The 22,135-nt window shown below is 38.6% G+C and overlaps 1 pseudogene and 1 gene segment (V, D, J or C); both read right to left on the bottom strand.

Moving 5' to 3' along the window:
- Positions 1-4,646: 4,646 nt before the first annotated feature.
- LOC127186593 (Ig heavy chain V region 108A-like) lies at positions 4,647-5,107 on the bottom strand. The segment is given in 2 exon segments: positions 4,647-4,981; positions 5,065-5,107. Coding segments are annotated over 2 exon segments (378 nt in total).
- A 13,785-nt stretch (positions 5,108-18,892) lies between these two features.
- LOC127186571 (Ig heavy chain V region 23-like) lies at positions 18,893-19,432 on the bottom strand (annotated as a pseudogene).
- Positions 19,433-22,135: the final 2,703 nt, after the last annotated feature.

Raw genomic sequence — 22,135 nt, 5'->3', positions numbered from 1 at the left:
GTAAGTGTTCTATCCAAACTCCAAAGAACCTGATTTGGATATTGGGGAATCGCAATATGGATGTTATATAACAAATAACATTCCCAGGGTTGTAGTATGAAGATGGTACTTGTCAACGAAACCCTGGTCTCTGAATGTAACAATGAAGGCAATGACATTCTTAGAGGCAGCTGGAATACACTCAGTGAGTAACTTCCTCATCTGCTTCTGCTGCCCTTTATTTCTTAGAGAATTGGTGGATGTACAGTGCCCCCTACTGGTCCTGAAAACTGGTATATATGTTCTTACGAACACCAGTCACTTTTTTTTCTTCCTTGCCATGTACTTGGTGAGGTGGAGAGGATATTTCAACAATGGATGGTGAGCTGAGCTTCCAAAGTTGTCTCCATGAGCCACAGTGCTTTCCCTAGGGGCTGTTAGATCTAGCTTCAGCCATAACCACTAAAGATGAAATGTGTTATTACTTCAAGAGATGAACAATATTTACAAGCTCAATGCATGCAATTCCCAACTCCTAAAGTTGCCCTTGGCACAGTAAGTGCACAAAACCGGGAAGAGGAAAAAAAGGTCACTTACAGATAAGTTCCCCAATGCAGAAAATAGTTTCATATCTGAGTGGAAACCAGAATTTAGGAAAGTGTAGGCTGCAATTTATTGTTTCCATCATTTGCATCACAGATATATAAGTACATGTAAAAACTTAAAGGAGATGGGTTACCCCTTTGCCATGGACCCTTAAGGATAAAACTACTAACTATGTCGTTAGGCAACATTCTCCTCTGTGGATGTAGCTTCTCTAAGCTCAGCAGCCTCTTAGTCATCAAATGTCATGAGTATTCATTTTCAGAGTCATGGACATATTTGTAAACCTTAGTTAATGACAGCTGTGGAGCTGAATCACCACTACCAGCTACAATGTGTTTGTGTTGATAACACTAATGAATATGACATATGTGTGTGTCCCAGCATGTGAATACATGCAAAAAAGTCATTTCACAGAATCCAATACACCTCCCTGTTAAAAATGCTGGAAAAAATAAATGATACAAGCCACATACCTAAGTACAATAATGGCAATATACGTCAAGCTTATAGCCAACTTCAAATTAAAAAGAGAGAAATTTAAATCAACTCCACTAAAATCAGGGACAAGACAAGGCTTCTCCCTCTCTATCTAGTTCTTCAATATAGTACTTGAAATGTTAGCTACAGCACTAAGACAACCAGAGGAAAGCAAGGAAGGGAATACAAATTGGAAAAGAAGTCAAAGTATCTCTATTCACAAGTTATATGATGGTATACATAATTGATTCCTAAAATTCTATAGAACTCCTACAGCTGAAAAACGCCTTTATCAAAATGACTGGATACAAAATTAAAGTTAAACAGTCAGTGTATCTCCTAAATACAAATAGTAAATGGGATAAAAAAAACCTATGGAAACAACAACCTTCACAAACCCACAAATAGTGTTATGTACTTTGGTATTACTCTTAACAAGCAAGTGAAAGACCTATGTGACAAGGACTTCAAGTCTTTGAAGAAAGAAACTGAAGAAGAAATCAGAAGATGAAAAGCCGTGCCATGCTCATTGATTGGTAGGATTAACATAAAAGCTTTTAATCCCAATTGGTCCAAGATCTCTGACTTTCCCACAAGGACTCTAATTAAGCCTGAAAGGTCTTAATTTTTAGAAACTGGACCACAAATGTGATTTCTACGTTGCTGAATCATTTCTCCAATTTTATTTGGGCCCCAACTAGGTATTACTTGTTACAATTAAGCCAAAAGAAACATTATGAGAATGAAGCCCCATCTTCTTTAAGGAGGATTGGGTAGATTATTGGTTGCTTTATTGGACTATAGAGGGTTATTATCAATGGTAGTTGGTTACAAGTTATTATTTGTCTTACTTTGAAAGAAAACATGGTTAGACTCAGCAATGTCTCTCTTTTCCCTTATCTTACATTCTTAGGTTTGGAGATAGGGGTTGCAAAGTAAGAAGGTCCTCAATCCCCTTCAAAGACCTGAGAAGGACTAAAACTTACATTCCTCAGACATCTTAAGCTGATAATGACAAGATGTGATGGAGATTTATTTACATTCAGCATTATAGATGCACCAAGAGAGGAAAGGTGGTTTCTTCAAGGCTGTCAAATACAAATAGCCAAAACACTAAGAATGTAATATTTATATAATTCCTGATTGTGTCATGGTTCTTCTTGCTATGGGTAGTTTATTGTACATATGTGTAATAATATAAATGTATATATAAAAATAAGATGTTTCATAAAAAATCAATTTTCTTTTCTTATACAATAAATCATGGTTACAGTTTCCCCTCCTGCCACTATTCCCAGGTGTCCCCTCCCACTGCTATCTGTATCCACTTTCTTTCTGCTTCTCTGTAGAAAAGAACATCCTTCCAAGAGGTAAAAAGTAATTTAGAAAAATAAGTATAATGAGCTTAAACTAAAACTATCACATTGTACAAGAAGTTGGACAAGGCAAATCAAGAAAAGGAAAAAGCTCCAAGAAGAGGTACATGAATCATAGACCTGTGGGTTCCTACACCCAGAGTCCCATGAAAATAAATTTGATGACAAATACTGAGACCCAATCCAGACATTTTGCAGAAAGAGGGATCTTGGAATACTCAGCTTTAAGCAGGACTCCTCCATCAAATGCACCACTCTGAGCTCAGGGAAACACAAAGATCATGTAGTTGGAAAAGCCAGAGGAAATGATGGACATCTGGAGAACAGAGTCCTCTAAGTCAACTGTAGAAAGTCATGTGAACTCACAGAAACTGAAGCAGCACACACAGAGCAGCCACAAATATGCACCTAGTCCTCTCCATTTATAATACAGCTTTCAGTTTAGCAGCACATTTTTGCTTTAACATACCTTTAGGCTGTTTCCAATTTTGGCAATTATCAATAATGCATCAGAGAGTATGATGGAGCAAGAGTCTCTAGGGTCTTTTGGGTGTATGCTCGGGAGTTCTAGAGCCAGATATTTGGGTAGATCTATTCACAGCACCAGTGAAACAGCCCACTGATCTCCATAGTGGCTGAACACAGTCGGAATCTTGGCTCTGTGAGGTGTCTGGGCACTTTAAAATGACTTCTACAGCATGCAACAGGCAACTTCTTGAATCAAGTACTGACAACCACTGGACAAATGTCTTTCAGGTGCCTTGGAGAGTCCTGTTCAACACAGAAGCCAGAAAGGGAAGGTTTCCCTGCTTTCTTATCATTCCTTGTTTTCTAGTTGGAGGAGACATGAGGCTCAGTTATGAAGTCACTGGTATTTGAAACAGTATTTTAAGTTCAACATAGGTTTGAGTGATCTCTAACATAGAATTCACCAGGGACTTTCATGTCTACCACCACCTAATCAGTGTATGAGATCTCATCCACACTCAGCAGACAACATTCATATTAAAAGAGGAAAGAATAAAAAAATAAAAATAAAAAAAAATAGGAAAGAATGTCTGCTACATGAACATGGAAAAATTAATGTTCTGAGCTACAGAGAAATCTTCCTGAATCAAATCCCGACATTACCAACTAAAACAGGTGTCTCAGTGCTGGGTGATAGTCACCCATTTATCCAAAATCAAATCCTCTATAGAACAAGTGTGACCTCTATATAACAAAAGCATACACCCAAGGGACCCTAGAGACACTTGTTCAGTTATATTCCTACCTGCTCTTTGATATTAGCCAAACATGAAAACATTGGAGAGGTCTGTCAATGGAAAAGTGGATAAAAATGTGGTACTAAACTGAAAGCTATAATATAGGTGGAGAGGACCAGGGGCAGACCTGTGTCTTTCCTGTGCTGGCTGCTTCAGTTTCTCAGAGTTCACATGCCCTTTGCTCAGTGGACTATAAGAGATGATGATGTGTCAGTGTGTGTCCACGTTCTGTAAAAACCTGAGAATGTAGGTCAGTTCACCAAAACTAGGGAGGAAGTAAATATAAAAACAGAAGACTGTGCACGAATATCAAACTTATCCTCGAATAATACATACATACATTGGATAAATAAATTAGTTCCATGAACACTGATTTAATCGTACTTTTTATCAACTTACAATAATTACATTTATGTGGCAGTGCTGTGTGATACAAATGCCTATTACATTCTAGGAGACTAGAACTTCTGCAGGAAAACACACTGAGAGTATAAAACACACAATTCACTACTATGAGAGAATTTTTGTTTATTCAGATGTTATTTATGTGGACTTCAATGGGAAAAGATCTCATTATATTTTTTTCAAAGCTACTCTATCAAAAGTTTCAGTCACTTGGAATACAGAGATATTTTGGTCACTACACATTATCACAGTGTTCCTTTTATAATGCTGTGCTGTGTAAGAAACATGTTAATGGAGGTGGTCACTGGAGAAGAGGTTGTCAAGTGAGATGTGCTATAGGGGCAAATTCAATTAGCATCACTTTATTCACAGCTGTAACTTTGAAAAGGTGACAAAGATTATACATCACTGCAAGGATCAGGCAACAAATGGACAAAGAAAAATTATATCTGAGCAAGTCTCCAAGCTAATCTTCTCTGTCATCTTATACTCAGTGCAGCTTGCTGCTCCTCCAGGGTTTTTTTTTTTTTTGACACACTCAGGATGTGGTTGCAGCAGTGGGTGCTTGTCTCACACAGTAATAGACTGAAGAGTCCTCAGATGTCAGGCTCCTGAGCTCCATGTACACGATGCTGGAGGATGCATCTACAGTCAGTGTGGCCTTGCCCCGGAACTTCTGATTGTAGCTAGTACCACCACCTCCACAACCAATATATCCAATCCACTCCAGTCCCTGCACAGTGCTCTCCTTCGCCCAGTGTATATAGTAGTTGGTGAAGGGGTAGCCAGAAGCCTTGCAGGACACTTTCACTGAGGACCCAGTCTGCCTCAGCTCAGCCTCGGACTGCTGCAGCTGGACCTGAGAATGTACACCTGTGGGGAGAAGGGAAGAGTGGATGACACTGTCAGTTCACTCCCTGTCTTCACTTCAGGAGTGGAACTGGAGAGAACCTTACCTATAGATGCTGCCAATAGGAAGAGGATCCAGCTCCATCCCATGATAAGGGCCAGATTGTTCACTAACTGTGCAGAGGACACTGATCACATGTTGTTATGGGGTGTGGACACCCCTGTATGTAACAACCATAGACTCAAGTAATTTGCATATTCATAAGCAGTGTACTTCGTAGATGAGGACTTAGCCCAGCTGGAGAAGAAGGAGGAAAAGGACTCCTTGGTCAGGAATCTGATGCTGAGGTCCAGGTCCTAATCCTTGCTGAGGAAATGCAACCATGATCCTTCCCTGAGCCCTCTTCAGATGCTGTGAATGTGATATCAGGGCCTAAGGTCTCCAGAGATTTTGGGCCTGAGGCAGTTGCTTCACTTTGAGACAAATTAATCAGAAGAATTTCAAGAAAAAGCTTGTGAAGATGATGGGGACTTGAAATCTCAAACCTGTTAAATCATGACAATTTGCCTCCTCTTTTATATATATGTAATATACACTTGTCTTACAGCAGGTTGTGCACAAAAACCTGACCAAAATGAACCTAAATGGAACAAACCTAAGGAATATTACCACATCAAATTTTATTGCAGCACTATCTGCAGTAATTAAGTTATGGAAATAAAATTCATGCCTGTCATCAGATTAATGGATAAGGAAAACATGGTTATATCTGCAACACAACAGAATACTTTCATCTGCAAAGTGTTCATCAAAGGAAAAGCAATGCAACTATTGATAACTGTATTAATGGGGACCTGCAGTCTTGATCACAGAAACTTTTGTGTGTAGTGTACATTGTCTGATGCAGACATTCATGACTAGTCAAAGTGCTGTGTATAACTGACAATGTACTCAGCCATAGATGAGATGGATTGTGTATTTCAACCTACTTGCAACAATCAGGGACCATCACAAAAGGTGTACTGCAATGAATGTAAAAAACAAAATATAGTGGACAGACATGAAATGCTATTCAAGAATTTTTATGGCCCTGGTCCCCATGAACACACAGCAGCTTTAGTGACCAGCATGAGACCTGAACACAGACACTCAAAGTTACAGTATGTGAGCCTGTGAAATAGTTGAGTAGGAAAAGGTGTCTATGTGTAAGATTAGCAATGTTACTTAGATTGCTTGGATCTACATGGTAGAATGTGCGACCTGAATTTTATAAGTTGTCCTCTGAGGCTAACACCCACCTTGGTGCATATGTTCCCTGAGTTCACCACTAAACACACAGTAACAATATTTATAATCTATCACAACATGATGGTAAGAGAGCCCACCCCAAGCTTCCAGTCTGTTGCCATTTGGAAACTGGTGAGGAATTTATAACTGTTTCCTTTGGTAGGTTTCTAGATGTTTCTTATGCACTACTAAAAGACACTTTTATGTACATAGATTGCACTGATTGTACTTGCTATGTTATTAGTTGATGAAACAAAACAGCTCAGGTAGGTGAGAGAGAGCCTTGTTGTTAGGTCTCAATAGAAGCCCTAGGGACATAGTGGAGGAGATATGATCATAGTGCATTGTATGCAGGAATGACATTACCAAAGAATAAGCAAAATCATTCAGAAATTAAAAACCATTTTACATATGTTTAAAGTTTTTTTTGGTTATTCACATATGAAGTATTTAATGTTTGTTACATTTTTCTATTAAGGATTTTAACATTAACATTGCTCAATGTGCTGAAAAAATAGGACACATTGATGGTATATCATCTATCTTGGACTTTTACTCAGGAGCCAGACACATGAGAATCAAGAGTTAAAATGTATACTTGGGAGGCAGAGGCAGGTGGATCTTTGTGAGTTTGAGGCTATCCAGGTCTACAAAAGAGAGTTACAGAGATCAATTGCTGTTACACAGAGAAAAGAGAGAGTGTCTGTGTATGTTAAATACAGCCTTGACTGGCATCCAAGCCAGGCTAGATAAAACACAGTAATATCTGAATGGAATTCATGAAAATATGATAAACAAAACCAGGAACCATCACCCATGACCCGTTCATAGGCATTCTTATGTGATAAGTATGATAACACACTGCCTGATATTTAAATAAACAATGAGCCACTTAGGTATTTCTCCGCTGCAATGTATTGGATAGTATGTCAATTGTCTATCACCAAGTGAAAGTGCAATAGAAGATGAACAAGGGCCACAGAGGGAATATGATAACTGCCTAGTACACTTATCTAAGCAAATTTAAATACCTACTCAAATGTTCAAAATATGAACTACATCACAATTGGTGAACTCCTATATTATAATTGAGTAAACATGGTAATTAAATTTCTTCCTTCAAGGTTACGATAAAAAAGAAGATGAAACAAGGCTTTCTCCCTTAAAACTGAAGAAAACTAGGCACACATGTTAATCTTGTACACTGTGTATACTTCCCCTATAATCTCTATTCTAACATTTCTTGGCACTCATATTTTCCTTTACTATGCTTCACCCTTTGATAAGTATATTATTATGCATTGGCACACATAATTGTATGTAACAATGCAATGTCTAAAACCTGCTAAAGAGAGACTCATACAATACCTGCATACTTTGATTAATACAGCTAACATATGGGAAACTTAATATCATTGAGTCTTCTTTGCATACTCTGTTACTCATCCTCAGCACACTGAACAGTTATCAATGTCTGAATCAGTCATTAAACACTGCACAGAGAAAACCTCTGTGATCAAGGTTGAGAGCAGCACTTATATATTGTATAATCATAAGTGTTATAATGAAGATGACAATATGATCATTAGCAATAGAACTCAGTACACTAGGGCCTGTGTCACATCACTGGATTATTTCAAACCAACATCAGCACAATTAGTTACACAGAGACTTTGTATGAAGATGTGAAAACTTGGCCTATCTTAATTTTGTTCCCAGCTAGCTTGTAGAACTTAAATTAATCCATTTATACTAATCTACATTCTGCCATGAGGCTTGCTACCTGTTCTCAGTCCTGCTACCTCGTTCTGCCACTTTGACTGGCTGGAAAATATACCATGCCATATTCTATCCCAGAATTCCTATCTCTCCAGATGTCCTGCCTATACCCTCCTGCCTTGATATTGGCCACTCACCACTTTATTGAATGAATCAGAAGCTGATGGAGAAGATGTTTACAGAACACTGAGACAGGTGATGCTTCATAAATATAACAATATCAAAGTGTGGCCTGTTTTCAAATCTCTGCCAGAACATAAATCATCACTTGAAAAATACAAAGACAACTTTACACAGTGCACAAGCATGTATCCCAAAAGTGTCATCTCCAGCTATGTGATTTTTGACCATGTTTACCTGGGAAGATATCTTTCCTATGTAGCTGGCCACAGATCCAAGTAGAAAGCAGTTGGTCACTATGTAAGAGCTGGGCACTAGTGGGTACATTTTACCTGAAGACTGATGTTGTAGACTGTAAGGTCCGGTGGCACTGTTTAGATCTCTGGTGTCTTTTCCCTCCCTGCAGATGACATACCATCATCTTGCACTAGGAAATCTCGCCAGCAGGGAGAATTTCCTGTTCTGTTTCAGGTTTGTTTCTCTATGACATTCAATAATGTTCTTAGCGTTCAAAGATCCAGATTAAAATAACTTTAATGTTCCATTTTTACCCAAATAATAATGACTCTAAGTGAGAAAACAAATGACAACAAATGCAGCATTGATGTGGGAAAAGTGTAATTTTCTCTCACTACGGATTAGAGGGTAAAATATTGCAGCGAATTTAGAAATCGGTTTACAGATCTCTCCAAAAAGTAATGAATAAATCTATGTTGTCTCCCACCTGTATCCCTCCCAAGCATATACTCAAATGACTCCACATATTTTTACAGAGACACTTGCATATCCATGTTTATTGCTGCTCCATTCACAGCAACTGGGAAATGGAATCCATCTAGATTTCAAACAAAGGACAAATAAATAATCACCATGTGGGAAGTGTAGTCAATGAAATACTACTCAGTTGTAAAGCATGAATTATAGAATCTGTAATTATGGGGATAGACCTAGAAAAAATATGGTGAAGAAGGTCACCCAGATCCTTAAAGACAAATGCTTCATGTTTTCACTCATATACTGTTGCAGAGTTTGCAACAGTTTAATTTGTAGATTCCAAGAGCCTAGAAATGTGCACTTATGGTCTGAGGAACTGAGGGAGAGGATATAGAAAATGAGCATAATAAAATGAAAGCAGACAAGGAGGGGAATGGGAATACAAAACTTCCAACATGTACTGCTGTTGGGATATGAAAGCCATTGGCAGTGATGTAGAATAAACCAAAATGAACAGTTATAAGAAAAGTATGATGAAATTTAGAATCTTGAAATAGGAGTAAAATTAAGCAGGCTATAGATGCATGTGGCATGAGAAATAATGGTGAATATAATGTGAGTAAAGAAGATTACATTATGGAGTAAAGGGAAAACCATTACAGTTTTATGTTTATAACAAAATGTCTGGAAATAATGAACAATTCATAGTTGTCTAGCTTTCAACTTGTGATTTTGTTTGTGTTAATGGGATAATTTTCCATTCAGATTATGGAGAGGTTTTATTGATCTGCTGATACAGTATTTTTTAATCACACAATTAAGCCTATTGAAAGTGTATACAAAGTTGGTGATATGAAAATAAGATTTAATTTTTAGTACTTCCTCAGTGGTCTGGTACTGGTTATTCTCTATGGTTATGTGAGATATATGCTTGTATAAAGCTGAGTAGAAAGAATATTGTTGTATTTTGTGTTTTATTTTAACTTAGGAGACTTTGAACAGAGGCACCTGCATGGGTGGGCAGTGCTACTCCCAGAAGACACAAGCTATGAAATGAACATGTCAGTGTCAGTCACAGGATAATTCCATCTGTGTTAATAGACAGGGATGCCCTACAGGTGCCAAAAACTGTATTAGATATTGCCATTGCTCTTGTTGCTCACAGTAACTCCATGGTTAGGCCTTATATCTTAAAAAATCTATTTAAAATAGGAACAGATTATAAAAGACAGAAAGATTAGATGATGGCAGTAAAACAGAGTCTTTCAGATCCAAGAGCACTGATGTGAATGTAAACTCAAAGAGACTACTGTGGCTTCAGGAATGTAGACTGTACCAAGTTAACCAAGAAATGATCCTCATATTGGGAGATGGCATGGACATGGGTTTTCACTCCCAACAAAAAGTTTCTGCAACAGAAAAAAATTGTTTGTATAGTAGAATTTAATTCTGTATATAACCACCCTTAAAGGTGGACTCATGCCCATCTAGAGATGGCCATCACAAAGTGATCTCAGTGTCATTACTTTAGACATCATATATCATGTCACTGATGATTTCTTTTTGTCTTACTTGGCTTACTATTTGTCATGGATCTAGAGCTGTGTTTTTATCTGGTGTGTGTGGGTGTGGGTGTATGTGTGTGTGTGTGTGTTACTATTTTTGCTTGCTTTAATCCCATTTTAAGGTTTTTTTGGCTATGTGTTTGCTTCTACGGAAGGAATGAAAGGGAGAGTACTTGGGTGAGTAAGGATATAGGATGGATCTGGGAGGCCTTGTGGGAGGGAATTCAGAACTCAGAATATATTGTATGTATTTTTGAAAAATTTGTACAAAAAAAAAACCCTGAGTAAAATAAGAACGAATATATAAAATTGTAAAGTGTGTAACAGAGGATCTTCACTGTGTTTGAGCATGGAAACTTCACAGCAGGTGCAGGTCAGCTACTACATATTAAGGAAGGAAACCACAGAGGATACAGAGTCCTTTCCACATCAACATCATCTCTATCTCAAGATTATTGGCTCCATTGTGCCCCCTGCTGGTCATGAGATAGGTTTGTCATGGCTTATATTCAAGTTTCCCTGTCTTCCTTGAGCAGTAACATATGAGCAACTTCAGTGCTCACAGGGCTCAGCTGCAGGAAGAAATGGATCTTGCTTACATTAAGATAATGCCTGATGTGTCAGAGGTAGATTTAAATTTTTTTTCTATATTATCTTCAGTGGCTTTTCCCTGGTGGCAGTTTGATCCAGCTCTAGCCATTCCGACTTGCAGTAAGGTGATTACGAGAAAAAAAGGTCTTGGAGACCCTCAGTATGCTATACCTGAGGCAGAGCACCTGAGGTCTGAAGGGCCAAAATCAATATTAGGCTCAGAAAGCAGGACTCCCATGTATGCAGGTGTGAACTTCTGGGACACTCAGATACAGGAGTTAATAGAAAGAAGAACCACTTTTGGGTTATATAAACATTGTGTGGAGACCTCTTCTTTATGCAGTGGGAAGTATCTTGAAACTTGTTAACAACTTCTCTAGCAGGTACCAGATAAGTCACTGAACCAAGGTGTTAGAGCCACTTAATAGATGCCTTCACAATGCACTGCAGAATTGCATTCAATTCAGAGGCCAAAACTGAAAGATTCCCCTTCATTCTGGTCAATCCATGATTTCTAGGAGTAGGAGACAGGAGTGTAACATGTAATGGTAATTTTCTGAGCGAAAAAGACTTATTTCTGAATTATTGTCCTTGTGATTGCCAAGTACCACAGGTCTCCCTGCTGGTTGTTATTCACCCATTATTCAAAACCAAGTAGTTTATTGAAACATGGAGACCACAATGCATACAAAGAACTGTGAAAGTTGATGCTGCATCAGTGTTCTGTAAATGCTTGAGAATGTTACTGAGACTGGCAGGGAAGGAAATATGGGCAAAATATATGTATGATCTCAGGACCTACCTCAATGAATGTGTACATACCATGAGTTGATAGATGAGTTCTATGAAAAGATTTAATCATACATTTGACCAAATTACAGGAATTATACTTCTGTGGCAATACATTCTGTATAAGTATAACTTACAACCTAGGAGACTGGGACTTTTGCAGGAACACAAATCCAGAATTAACAACACACCTTCAGGTTACATCAGAATTGAGACAACTAAATGAGTTTTTGTTAGACCAAAGGTTGGTGATTTGGATTTACACGTCATATTCATATTATTATTCCCAGGTATTCAAAAAATGTTTTTCTGTCTCGTAATTTAGGGATATTTTTATCATACATTGCTGGGAGCAACTACATGCTGGATTGGCAAAAGCAAACAAGTGAGCTTCCTCAAGGTAGCCCACTCCTTCTTACATGAATGATGATGGGTGTGTCCCAGGTTTAACCATAATGGCTTATTCTTGGCTATTGCCTTTCCATGCTTGTGCCTTATATCTGACATATATAGGCAGAGACCCTCATTATCTATAGAATAATAATGTTCCTCCATTTGTGCTATTCTCTCTGTTGGTCAGATTTTATAACTCCTGACAATGCTTTCTAATTGATTTAAATAACTTTAAACCCTCCTTTTTGTAGCAAAAACTGTCAGGAGCTCTATGAACATTCATGTAAATTATAACAAGAAGAAAACCAGATTGAAATAAAGTAATAATCAAAGAGGTGCATCCATTCTAAGCTTACTCCAAGGACATGGCCCAGGTGTGTAGCATGATAAGAAAGAGAATATGAATATAGAAACAAAAATTGTTTAACTGTACAAGACAAGAGAGACACCGGTGTCTTAGAGAAACGTTGTCATAAAAAACTCTTTCTTTGAACACGTAATATACATGTGATGTTAGAGAAAGAGAAAACTTCAGCTTTGAACTCATAATGAGCACAAAGCAAATCTTTTGTTTTAACCTTGTAATAAACAAAGTACATAGTCAGATATTAGGATCAATAGTCCTACTGTAATTCCATTTTTTGCAACAATTTATCTATTTTTGAATGAGGTAATTTTTTACATACATAGAAAATCTTTGTATTAGATCATATAAAAACTGAAGAGAGAATTAAACAGTCATTGAAACCATCTGCTTCATCCAAAAATGTGTCTGTCTGTCCATTTAGATGTCTGATTGTATATCTATGTATGTTCATGTATATGTGGATGAATGGTGTCTCTGGGAGCACATTTTTTTCTACTGATTGTCTATGTACAAGTGTGTGTGAGATTCATAAAAACCTGCTTGCTTTGTCTGCAAAAATATAAATAGCAAGGCTACCACCCTGAAAGATGAAGAGTTATAGTACATAGAGAAACACCAGCCACCAGCTGGCCATTCACGAATGTTATGACCTGCCTCAGTTTACCCTGTGTGCTGGAGCTGATCTCTAGTATCCTGGCTAGAGAGGCCTGAGGAAGAAACGTTTTGTCACAGTTAGTACCTCACCCGGGCTGCTGCAGAGTCCCTAGCAGAAAGCTAGACCACCACTGTGACCCACCTTAGTTTACCTTGTATGCTGGAGCTGGTCTCTATCAATATATCATCATGGTTTTCCCTTTTTATTGTTTTGTTAAAGAAGAACTTCGTCAAAGGAGATTGTCACTGTTGAAGATGTTGAAAGGTGTGGAGTTCTGTAGGGGTGCAGCACCCGCACTGCTAGTCTAGGCTACAGCGAAAGTCTGCGGATTGAAAAGATGACACAACAATAGGTCGTTCGTGCTAAGAGAATGCCATTTATTGGAAGTAACAGAGCTGCTTATATAGGGGAGGAACCAGTAATCAAACAGCACTGTGGAAAGTCTCCAAGAGGGAGCAAATGAAGGGCCAAATCATGAGACTCAAAACAAGAAAATGAAGGCAACCAGTGGAGCACAAGGTTTCAACTGCAGAAGAAACAAGTAATGTTTCAACTAGAGACAAAAACAAGTAATGGTCAGTACCAGCACAGCTGCAGTTCCCCTCATAAGGGCATCCTAAATCTACATCACTTTACTCATAGATGTCCTTTTACAAAACTGACAAGGGTACTATGGTACAATGAAGAGATAGAAAAATGAATGCTCAAAATGATTATTTCTGAGCAAGCATCCAGGTTAATCTTCCCTTTCATCTTAGTCCCAGGGCAGCTTTTTGCTCCTCCAGGGTTTCTGACACTCTCAGGATTTGGTTGCAGCCCTGTGTCTCTTGCACAGTAATAGACCTCAGTGTTCTCAGATGTCAGGCTGCTGAGCTACATGTAGGCTATGCTGGAGGATGTGTCTGCAGTCAGTGTGGCCTTGTCCTCAGACTTCTGATTGTAGCTAGTAATACCATATTCAGGATAAATCGTTCCAATCCACTCCAGTGCCTGTCCAGGCCTCTGTTTCACTCAGCTCATATAAAAATCAGTGAAGGTGTAGCCAGAAGCCTTGCAGGACAACTTCACTGAGGACCCAGGTCTCACCAGCTCAGCCCCAGACTGCTGCAGCTGGACCTGAGAGTAGACACTTGTGGAGAGAAAGGCAGAGTGGATGATATTGTCACCTCAGTTCCTGTTTCCTCTTCAGATTTGGAGCTGTTGAGCCCCTTACCTGTAGTTACTGACAAGAAAAGGACGATCCAGCTCCAGTCCATCCTTAGGGACAGTGTATTCTCTGGCTGTGGGGAGGACACTGATCAAATGTTGTTTTGGGGGTGTGGACATCCCTGTATTTACCACCATAAACTCAAATAATTTGAATATTCATGAACATGGTACTTCTTAGATAAGGCTCTAGGCCAGCTGGGGAAGAAGGAGGTACAAACACCTGGGTCAGGCAGCAGGATGCTGACTTTCAAGTCCTAATCTCCTGAGTAAATGCATTCCATATTCCCTCCCTTCTTTCAGATAAATGCAATTAAAATTTGAGTGAGAGAGTGACATCATTGACTCTTCTGTGGCTGAGTTCTCTGCCAATCATTCTCAGCACTTTGTCCATCATGAATGTCTGCTTCAGTAAGCTTCAAACTGCACACTGAGAGCTGAGAGCAGCAGTAATCTACTTGATATAAACATATATAATTATAAGGGATTTTGACAGCGTAACCATTAGCAGTACAACTGTGGTCTACTAGGGACTATGTCATCTCTATCCAGGACTTTTGACCATGTTTACCTGGGACAAACTGTTTCCCATGATTTAGGACAAATATCCAATTAGAAAGAAGTTGGTTTCTATACAACAACCAGGCACTAATGGGTACATCTTACCGGATGGCTGATGTAGACTGCAAGGCCTGGTATTGCATGAGATCACTGATATCTTTGTTCTTCCTTCAAGCTTCACAGCACCTTCCTGCACTAGGAAACCTAGCCAACAGTGAGAATTACAGATCAGGAATCTAAGAATTGAAAGGTAGATGAAAGGAATTTTAATGTTGTAATTTGACCTCAGTCAGATTGTGAAATACAAGAATACAAGTGATGACATGGATGCCTTAAAAGGCTGATCCTCTCTCACACTTGATGTGATTGTAGACAAGTGTACTGACTTTGGAATCAGTTTGGATAATTTACCAAAAAATAATAAATAAAATTATAATATATCCTAGCTACACCCTTCAAAGCCTATATCCAACTGACTCTACAGCTTGTTATAGGGACATATGTGGACTTCTATGTTTATTCACGGCATGTTATTTGTGATTTATTCACAGCAGGTAGAGAATGTAGATTTCCAACAAAGGACAAATATATAATGACAGTGTAGACTGGGTTGAACATTGTCTGTGCATCCATTGTGGAAACTGTCCTGAAATTTCTCTACAAAGTTTGTTCTGCCAGTGCTTGTGACATCCATCGAATCAACTCAAGCCCATGACCAGGCCTCTGCCTTGCAGAGCATTCACATATAGGAAATGGGAAAGCTAGCTGAGTCAAAAATGCTTGCAGGTAACCTTTCCTGAAGCCTGCTCCAGACTGCTGCAGCTAAATCTGGGAATAAGCACACATGCAGAGAATGACATGATAGCTTCAGTCTCTGGTTCCCACTTAGCACTTCTAGGAAAACACTTACCTGTAACCACTGGCACCTGGTAGAGGATGACCCAAATTCAGGGCAAGGTAAGAACCTATGTGCTTAGAGACTGTGGACAAGTGGGTACTAATGTAATACTGTACGTTTTGTGGACATCCCTGTATTTATAAACACAAACTGTTAATTTTGAAGTCATGTGGAAAGGTCAAGATGTGATCATTTTTTTAGATAGAACTGGTACAGTTTTTGTACGTTAGTCAGTGGCATGGTGAGGTTCTAGTGTCTGAGGTAATGCATTCATGCTCTATCCTGGCATCTGTGAACACAGAGCACTTCAGTCTCACTGAGAATCCAGTCATCATATCCAATGTTCATTAATGTGAACCAAACTTCAAATCGTTCAAAGACTACATGAATCTTCTCAGGGTCAACCTCATTTGAGATGCTAAGAAGAAACATTGACAATTGTGTTTTTCTCAGATACTTACTCAGAGCTTTGGAGGATATTGTCCACCACAATGATCTATGATTATGACTATGAATATGAACACCTCTTCTACCAGCTGCAAACTCTGAGACACTTTTCCCATATTGCTTAGGATCCTAAGGATCCAATATCCTTAATAATTATTTATTAGTATGTCATGAACTACTATTCTATCCAGTGAATATATAAATCAGATTTGGACCTTGGAGATCTCAATATGGATGTTATTTAGCAAATAATCTCTCTAAGGTTGAGCATCAAAATGGTATGTGTCAACACTGCCATGGTCTCTGAACATAAGGATGTTGGCAATGAAATCCCAGAGGCTGTTGGAATACACTCAGTGAACAACTTCCTTATCTCCTTCAGCTGCCCCTTTACTTATTAGAGAACGGGTGGATCTACAGTGCCCCCTGCTGGTCCTGGTAACTCACTTGTATAATTTCTCACACATAGACTGCTAACTTATTTCTATTCTTTGAAATGTACCTATTGAGTTTGAGAAGATATCTCAACAATGGAAGCTGAGCTGTTCCTCAAACGCTGAGTACATGAATCACAGTCCTTTCTCTAGGGGCTGTTAGATCTATCAATAGACGTGACCACTGATGAAGTATTGAGTTACCACACACACACACACACACACACAAAAACTAGAGATAAACAGGATGTACAAGCTCTGTGCAGGCAACTTCCTGACTCATGAAGCTGCAGTTGGGACAGAAAACTCAGAAGATCAGTAACAGGAACAAATGTGGCACTTACATGTCAGTTCCCAACTACAGAAAATATATTCACATCTAAGAAGTAACCAGAATTAAGAAAAATTTGTACTGTGAATCACTCTGTTTGATTATTCAGCATTCCTATCAAATGTAGGCTATATGGTTGTAGGTAAAGACTTAGCAGGTTGGTGTTTTCCCTTTGCCTTGGATCTTTGAGGATGAAAAATGCTGCTGTGTCTTCTGGAACCTCTTTTCTCTCTGGATCTAGCTTTCCCAAGCTCACCTTCCTCATATTCATGGAAGGTCATGAGTAATGGTTTTCACAGTCCTGTATATATTTTCTAAGACTTAGAGAATGACAGCTGTGGAGCTGAATCAACACTACCAGGTGCAATGTGTTAGTGTAGTCTCTCCAATATATATGACAAACTGTTTGTGTCCCTGCATGTAAATAACTAAAGAAAATTCACCTAGGTCTACTCTTTCTCGCAAAGAAGACTAACACGCACCTTCAGAGACTCTTCCTTTCTGGATCACATCCTACCCTCTTTCTGTGGCCTCCCTCTCCCTTCACACCATGTTGCCTTTGTTCTTTCCCACGTCTTAAGCTGCCTTCTCTATTGTCTTGCTTCTATGGACTGATGAGTAGTCACTGTTCTTACTGAGCACACATGGCTCCCATTCATCAAGGTTCTTGCCTTTAAGAAATTCCAGACAGCCTGGATTTTTCAGAATCTTTCATTCCCATTCATACTTTAGCAGAACAATAGTATTTTGGTTTTTGTGGCTACCTAGACTCAGATTCTTCATTATCTGAGCAATGTTGGAAATTGCTTCAAACTTATGCAGTCAGCCTGAAATAACAATCAGATATTACTGGTTATTCCAACAAGTGATTCTCTGTATGACAGGAAAGGACAAATGTAAACACCATTCCAGCTGCAAACCCTTTGGCCTATAATGGTGACCTGCATTCAAGGCAAAAATATATTTTCTAACTATATCCTAAAAACATCCTTATACCTGAAGATAAAAGCTCCCAATCCCTCCTCACAGAAGCTTTTGCCTTTTTTAATTGATGATCGTGACTATTACAGAGATCCACATTAGGTAATCATGCAAAGGGGAAGTGACCCTGGGATGCCCAACTACAGTTGATACAACATCAAGGCAAACCATGAACTTACAGCTCAAGGGAAATTCTGTAAGGAGGAGCCCAGGAACAACTGCAAGATCTAGAGGATGAGAATGCCACTTGTGATAGTATCTTCTACACAGAAAAGTGGTGATGCCCCTATGAAATCTCAACAATATGTCCATGTCTGTAAATGCCTGAAACTGTAAGTCGTTGCAACAAGACTAGAAAGTAAGTACATATGAGAACAGAGAATTGTGCGTAATCCCAAACCTATCTTCAATTACCATTTACATACATTGGGTCAATAAATTAGTTTTATGACAATGATTAATAACTTTTTATCAAGTTATGATAAATTACATTTATGAGGCAGTATAGTATTCTTTAAATGTCTCTTACATTCTAGGAGAGCAAAGCTACTTCTGGAAAACACAGCCAGAGTTTAAAACACACATTCAGGTAATTTAAGATGATGAATGAAATTTTTGTTTAGTAAAATGTAATATATATGGATTTTAAAAGTAAAATTCATATTATGCTTTATTCAAAGAAACTTCATTGAAAGTTTCCGTCTTGTAGAATGCAGAGATATTTTGTAACTATGCATTATCAAAGTTTTCCCATTCATAACAAAGATACTTGCTAATGGAGGCAGTCACTAGTGTAGAGTGTCAAGGCATAATGTACTATAGGGACAAATTCCAAGTCTTCAGGTTAATCTTCTCTGTCTTCTCAGTCCCAGGGCAGCTATCTGCTCGTCCAGTGTTTCTTACACTTTCAGAATGTAGTGGCAACACAGTGTCTCTCGCACAGTAATAGACTGCAAAATCCTCAGATGCCAGGCTGCTGAGCTCCATGTAGGTTGTGCTGGAGGATGTGTCTGCAGTCAGCATGGTCTTGTCCGGAACTTCTGATTGTAGACAGTACCACCATTGCCAGTATTAATAACTCCAATCCACTTCAGGCCCTGTCCATGGCTCTGACTCATCTAGTGCATAATGTAGCTGGTGAAGCTGTAGCCAGAAGCATTGCAGGACAAATTCACCGAGGATGCAGGCCTCACCAGCTCAGTCCCAGACTGCTGCAGCTGGACATGGGGATGGAAACCTGTGGACAGCAAGGTAGAATGAATGGCATTGTCATCACAGTCCCACTTAAGTGTTTGAATTGGGGAATCCCTTACCAGTAGATGCTGCAAACAGGAAAAGAATCAAGATCCATTCCATGGTGAGAGCGACAGTGTTCAGTGACTGTGGAGAGGACACTGATCACATGTTGATATGGTGTGAGCACATCCCTGTATGTAACAACCACACACTCACAAATTTTGCATATTAACGACTAATGTACATCTTAAATAAGAAACAGGTCCAGCTTCAGAAGAAGGAGTTACAAAATTCCTGGGTCAGGCAGCTGATGCTGATGTTCAAGTGCTAATCCTCTCTGAGAAATGCATCCCATATCCCTTCTCTGAGTCCTGTACAGGTTCTGTGGAAGTAACATCAGGGCCTAACCTCTCAATATATTTCTGGCCTGATGGCAGTTGCCTCACCCTAAGACAAAGTTATCCGATGAACCTAAATAAAGAGGTTGTGATATTGATAGTTATTTGAAATCTCCAAACCTGCTAAGTTATGAGAATTCACAGCTTCCTTCATGTTCATTCATTTTATACTGGGATTTAAAGTAGGTTACATACAAAAACCTAGTCAAAATGACCTAAATGGATCATACATCAGAAATATTAGAGCATCAAATTTTATTGCAGCAGTGTCTGCAGTAACTATATTATGGAAATAAAATACATGTCTGTCATGACATGAATTCCTAAGGAAGACATGATTTTATATGCACCCGTACAGAACACTTTCATCTGAAAGAATAAATCTCCAAAAAAATTAAAGAGTAAATATATGCTGTGTCCCAGCTGAATCCTTCCCAAGCATATACTCAGATGACTCCACATCATATTAAAGAGACTCTTGTACATCTAGATTCATCACAAAGGACAAGCAGATAATCACAGTGTGTGATGAATAGACACCGCAATTCTGCTCAGTTGTAAAAACAAGAATTAGGAAATCTATATTTATGTTGATGGACCTGGAGAAATGTGGTGAATGGGGTCACCCAGGTCCTTAAAGACAAATGCTTCATGTTTTGACTCATATACTATTTCACATTTTGAGTAATTTTTGTGTGTTTAATTTGTAGAAATTAAGAGACTAAAAATGTGTCCTTAGGGTCTGAAGAACTATGGGAGAGGATATATAAAATGAGCATAATAAAATGAAAGCAGATAGGGAGGAGAATGGGAACACAAAGCTTCAAACATGAACTGGTCTTGGGCAACGAAATCAAGAGGCACTGAAGTAGAATAAACCAAAATGAACAATTATAAGAAAAGTAGGATGAAGTCTAGGTTCTAGAAATAGAAGTAAAAATAAAGTTAGATATAGCATGCTTGTGACATGAGACATAATAATGAATATAATGGGAGTAAATAAAATTATATTAAGAAGTAAAGGGAAGCCATTACAGTTTTATTTTTATAACAAAATATCTGGAAAGAGTGAACAATTGCTAGTTGCCTAGTTTTAAATTTGTGATTTTATTTGTGTTAATGGTATAATTTTGCTTTCAGACTATGGAGTGGTTTTACTGATCTGCTGATACAGGTTTTTTTTTTTTATCAAAATTATTAAGCCTATTGAAAGTGTATGCAAAACTTGCAAGACTTGTAATTTACTTTTTAGTGTTTTCTCAGTTGTCTGGTACTCGTCATGCTCTATGGTTATGTACGATTTATGCTTGTATATAGCTGAGTAGGAAGCACATGTGTGGTTTTTATGTTTTATTTTCACTTAAGAGTCTTTGAACAGAGGCACCTGCATGGGTGGGTAGTGCTACTATCCGAAGACACAAGTCATGGAATATACATGTCAGTACAATCACAGGAAATCTCCGTCTGTGGTAATGGACATGGAGGCCCTACAGGTGCTGAAAACTGTATTAGATATTGCCATTGCTCTTGGTCCTCACAAGAACTCCATGGTTAGGCCTTATGTATAAAAAATCAATTAAAAAACTGACTAGATTATAAAAGACAAAAAGGATAGATGACTCCAATAAAACAGAGTCTTTCAAACACAAAAGGACTGACGCACATATGAACTCACAGAGACTGTGGCTCAGGAATGTAGCCTGTACCAAGTTAACCATGAAAAGATCTTCATGGTGAGAGAGGGCATGGTCACAGCTTTTCACCCTCAACCAAGAAATACCCGCAACTGACATTCCTTTACTAAGGAAAAATTTGTTTCATTAGTAGAATTTAATTCTGTATATTAACCACACTTAAATGTGGACTGGTGCCCGTCCAGAGATGGCCAACACAAAGCAACCACTCATGTCACTCACTATTTATTTCTTTTAGTCTTACTTGGCTTTTGCCTATTTATTATGGTTCTAGAGTTGTCTTTTTATCCTTTCTCTCTCTCTCTCTCTCTCTCTCTCTCTCTCTCTCTCTCTCTCTCTCTCTCTCTCTCTCTCTCTGTGTGTGTGTGTGTGTGTGTGTGTGTGTGTGTGTGTGTGTGTGAGCATTTTTTCTTGTTTTGATCCCCTTTGGATCTGTTTGACTCTGTGTTTGCTTCTACAGAAAGAATGACAGGGAGTGTAGTTGGGTGAGTATGGAGGTAGGAAGGATCTGGGAGGACTTGGGGGAGGAGATTCATAGCTCAGAATACATTGTATAGATGTTTTCAAAAAAATTATATAAAATAAAACCTGAGTAAAATAAGCAAGAAAATGTAAACCTGTGAAGTGAGTAACAAAGAATCTTCACTGTGTCTGTGCATGGAAACTTCACAGCAGGTGCAGGTCAGCTACTACATATTGAGGAAGGAAATCCCAGAGGATACAGAGTCCTT

Source organism: Acomys russatus, unplaced genomic scaffold, assembly GCF_903995435.1.
Source record: "Acomys russatus unplaced genomic scaffold, mAcoRus1.1, whole genome shotgun sequence".
Lineage (NCBI taxonomy): Eukaryota > Metazoa > Chordata > Mammalia > Rodentia > Muridae > Acomys > Acomys russatus.
This window is presented reverse-complemented; position numbering and strand designations above follow the sequence as displayed.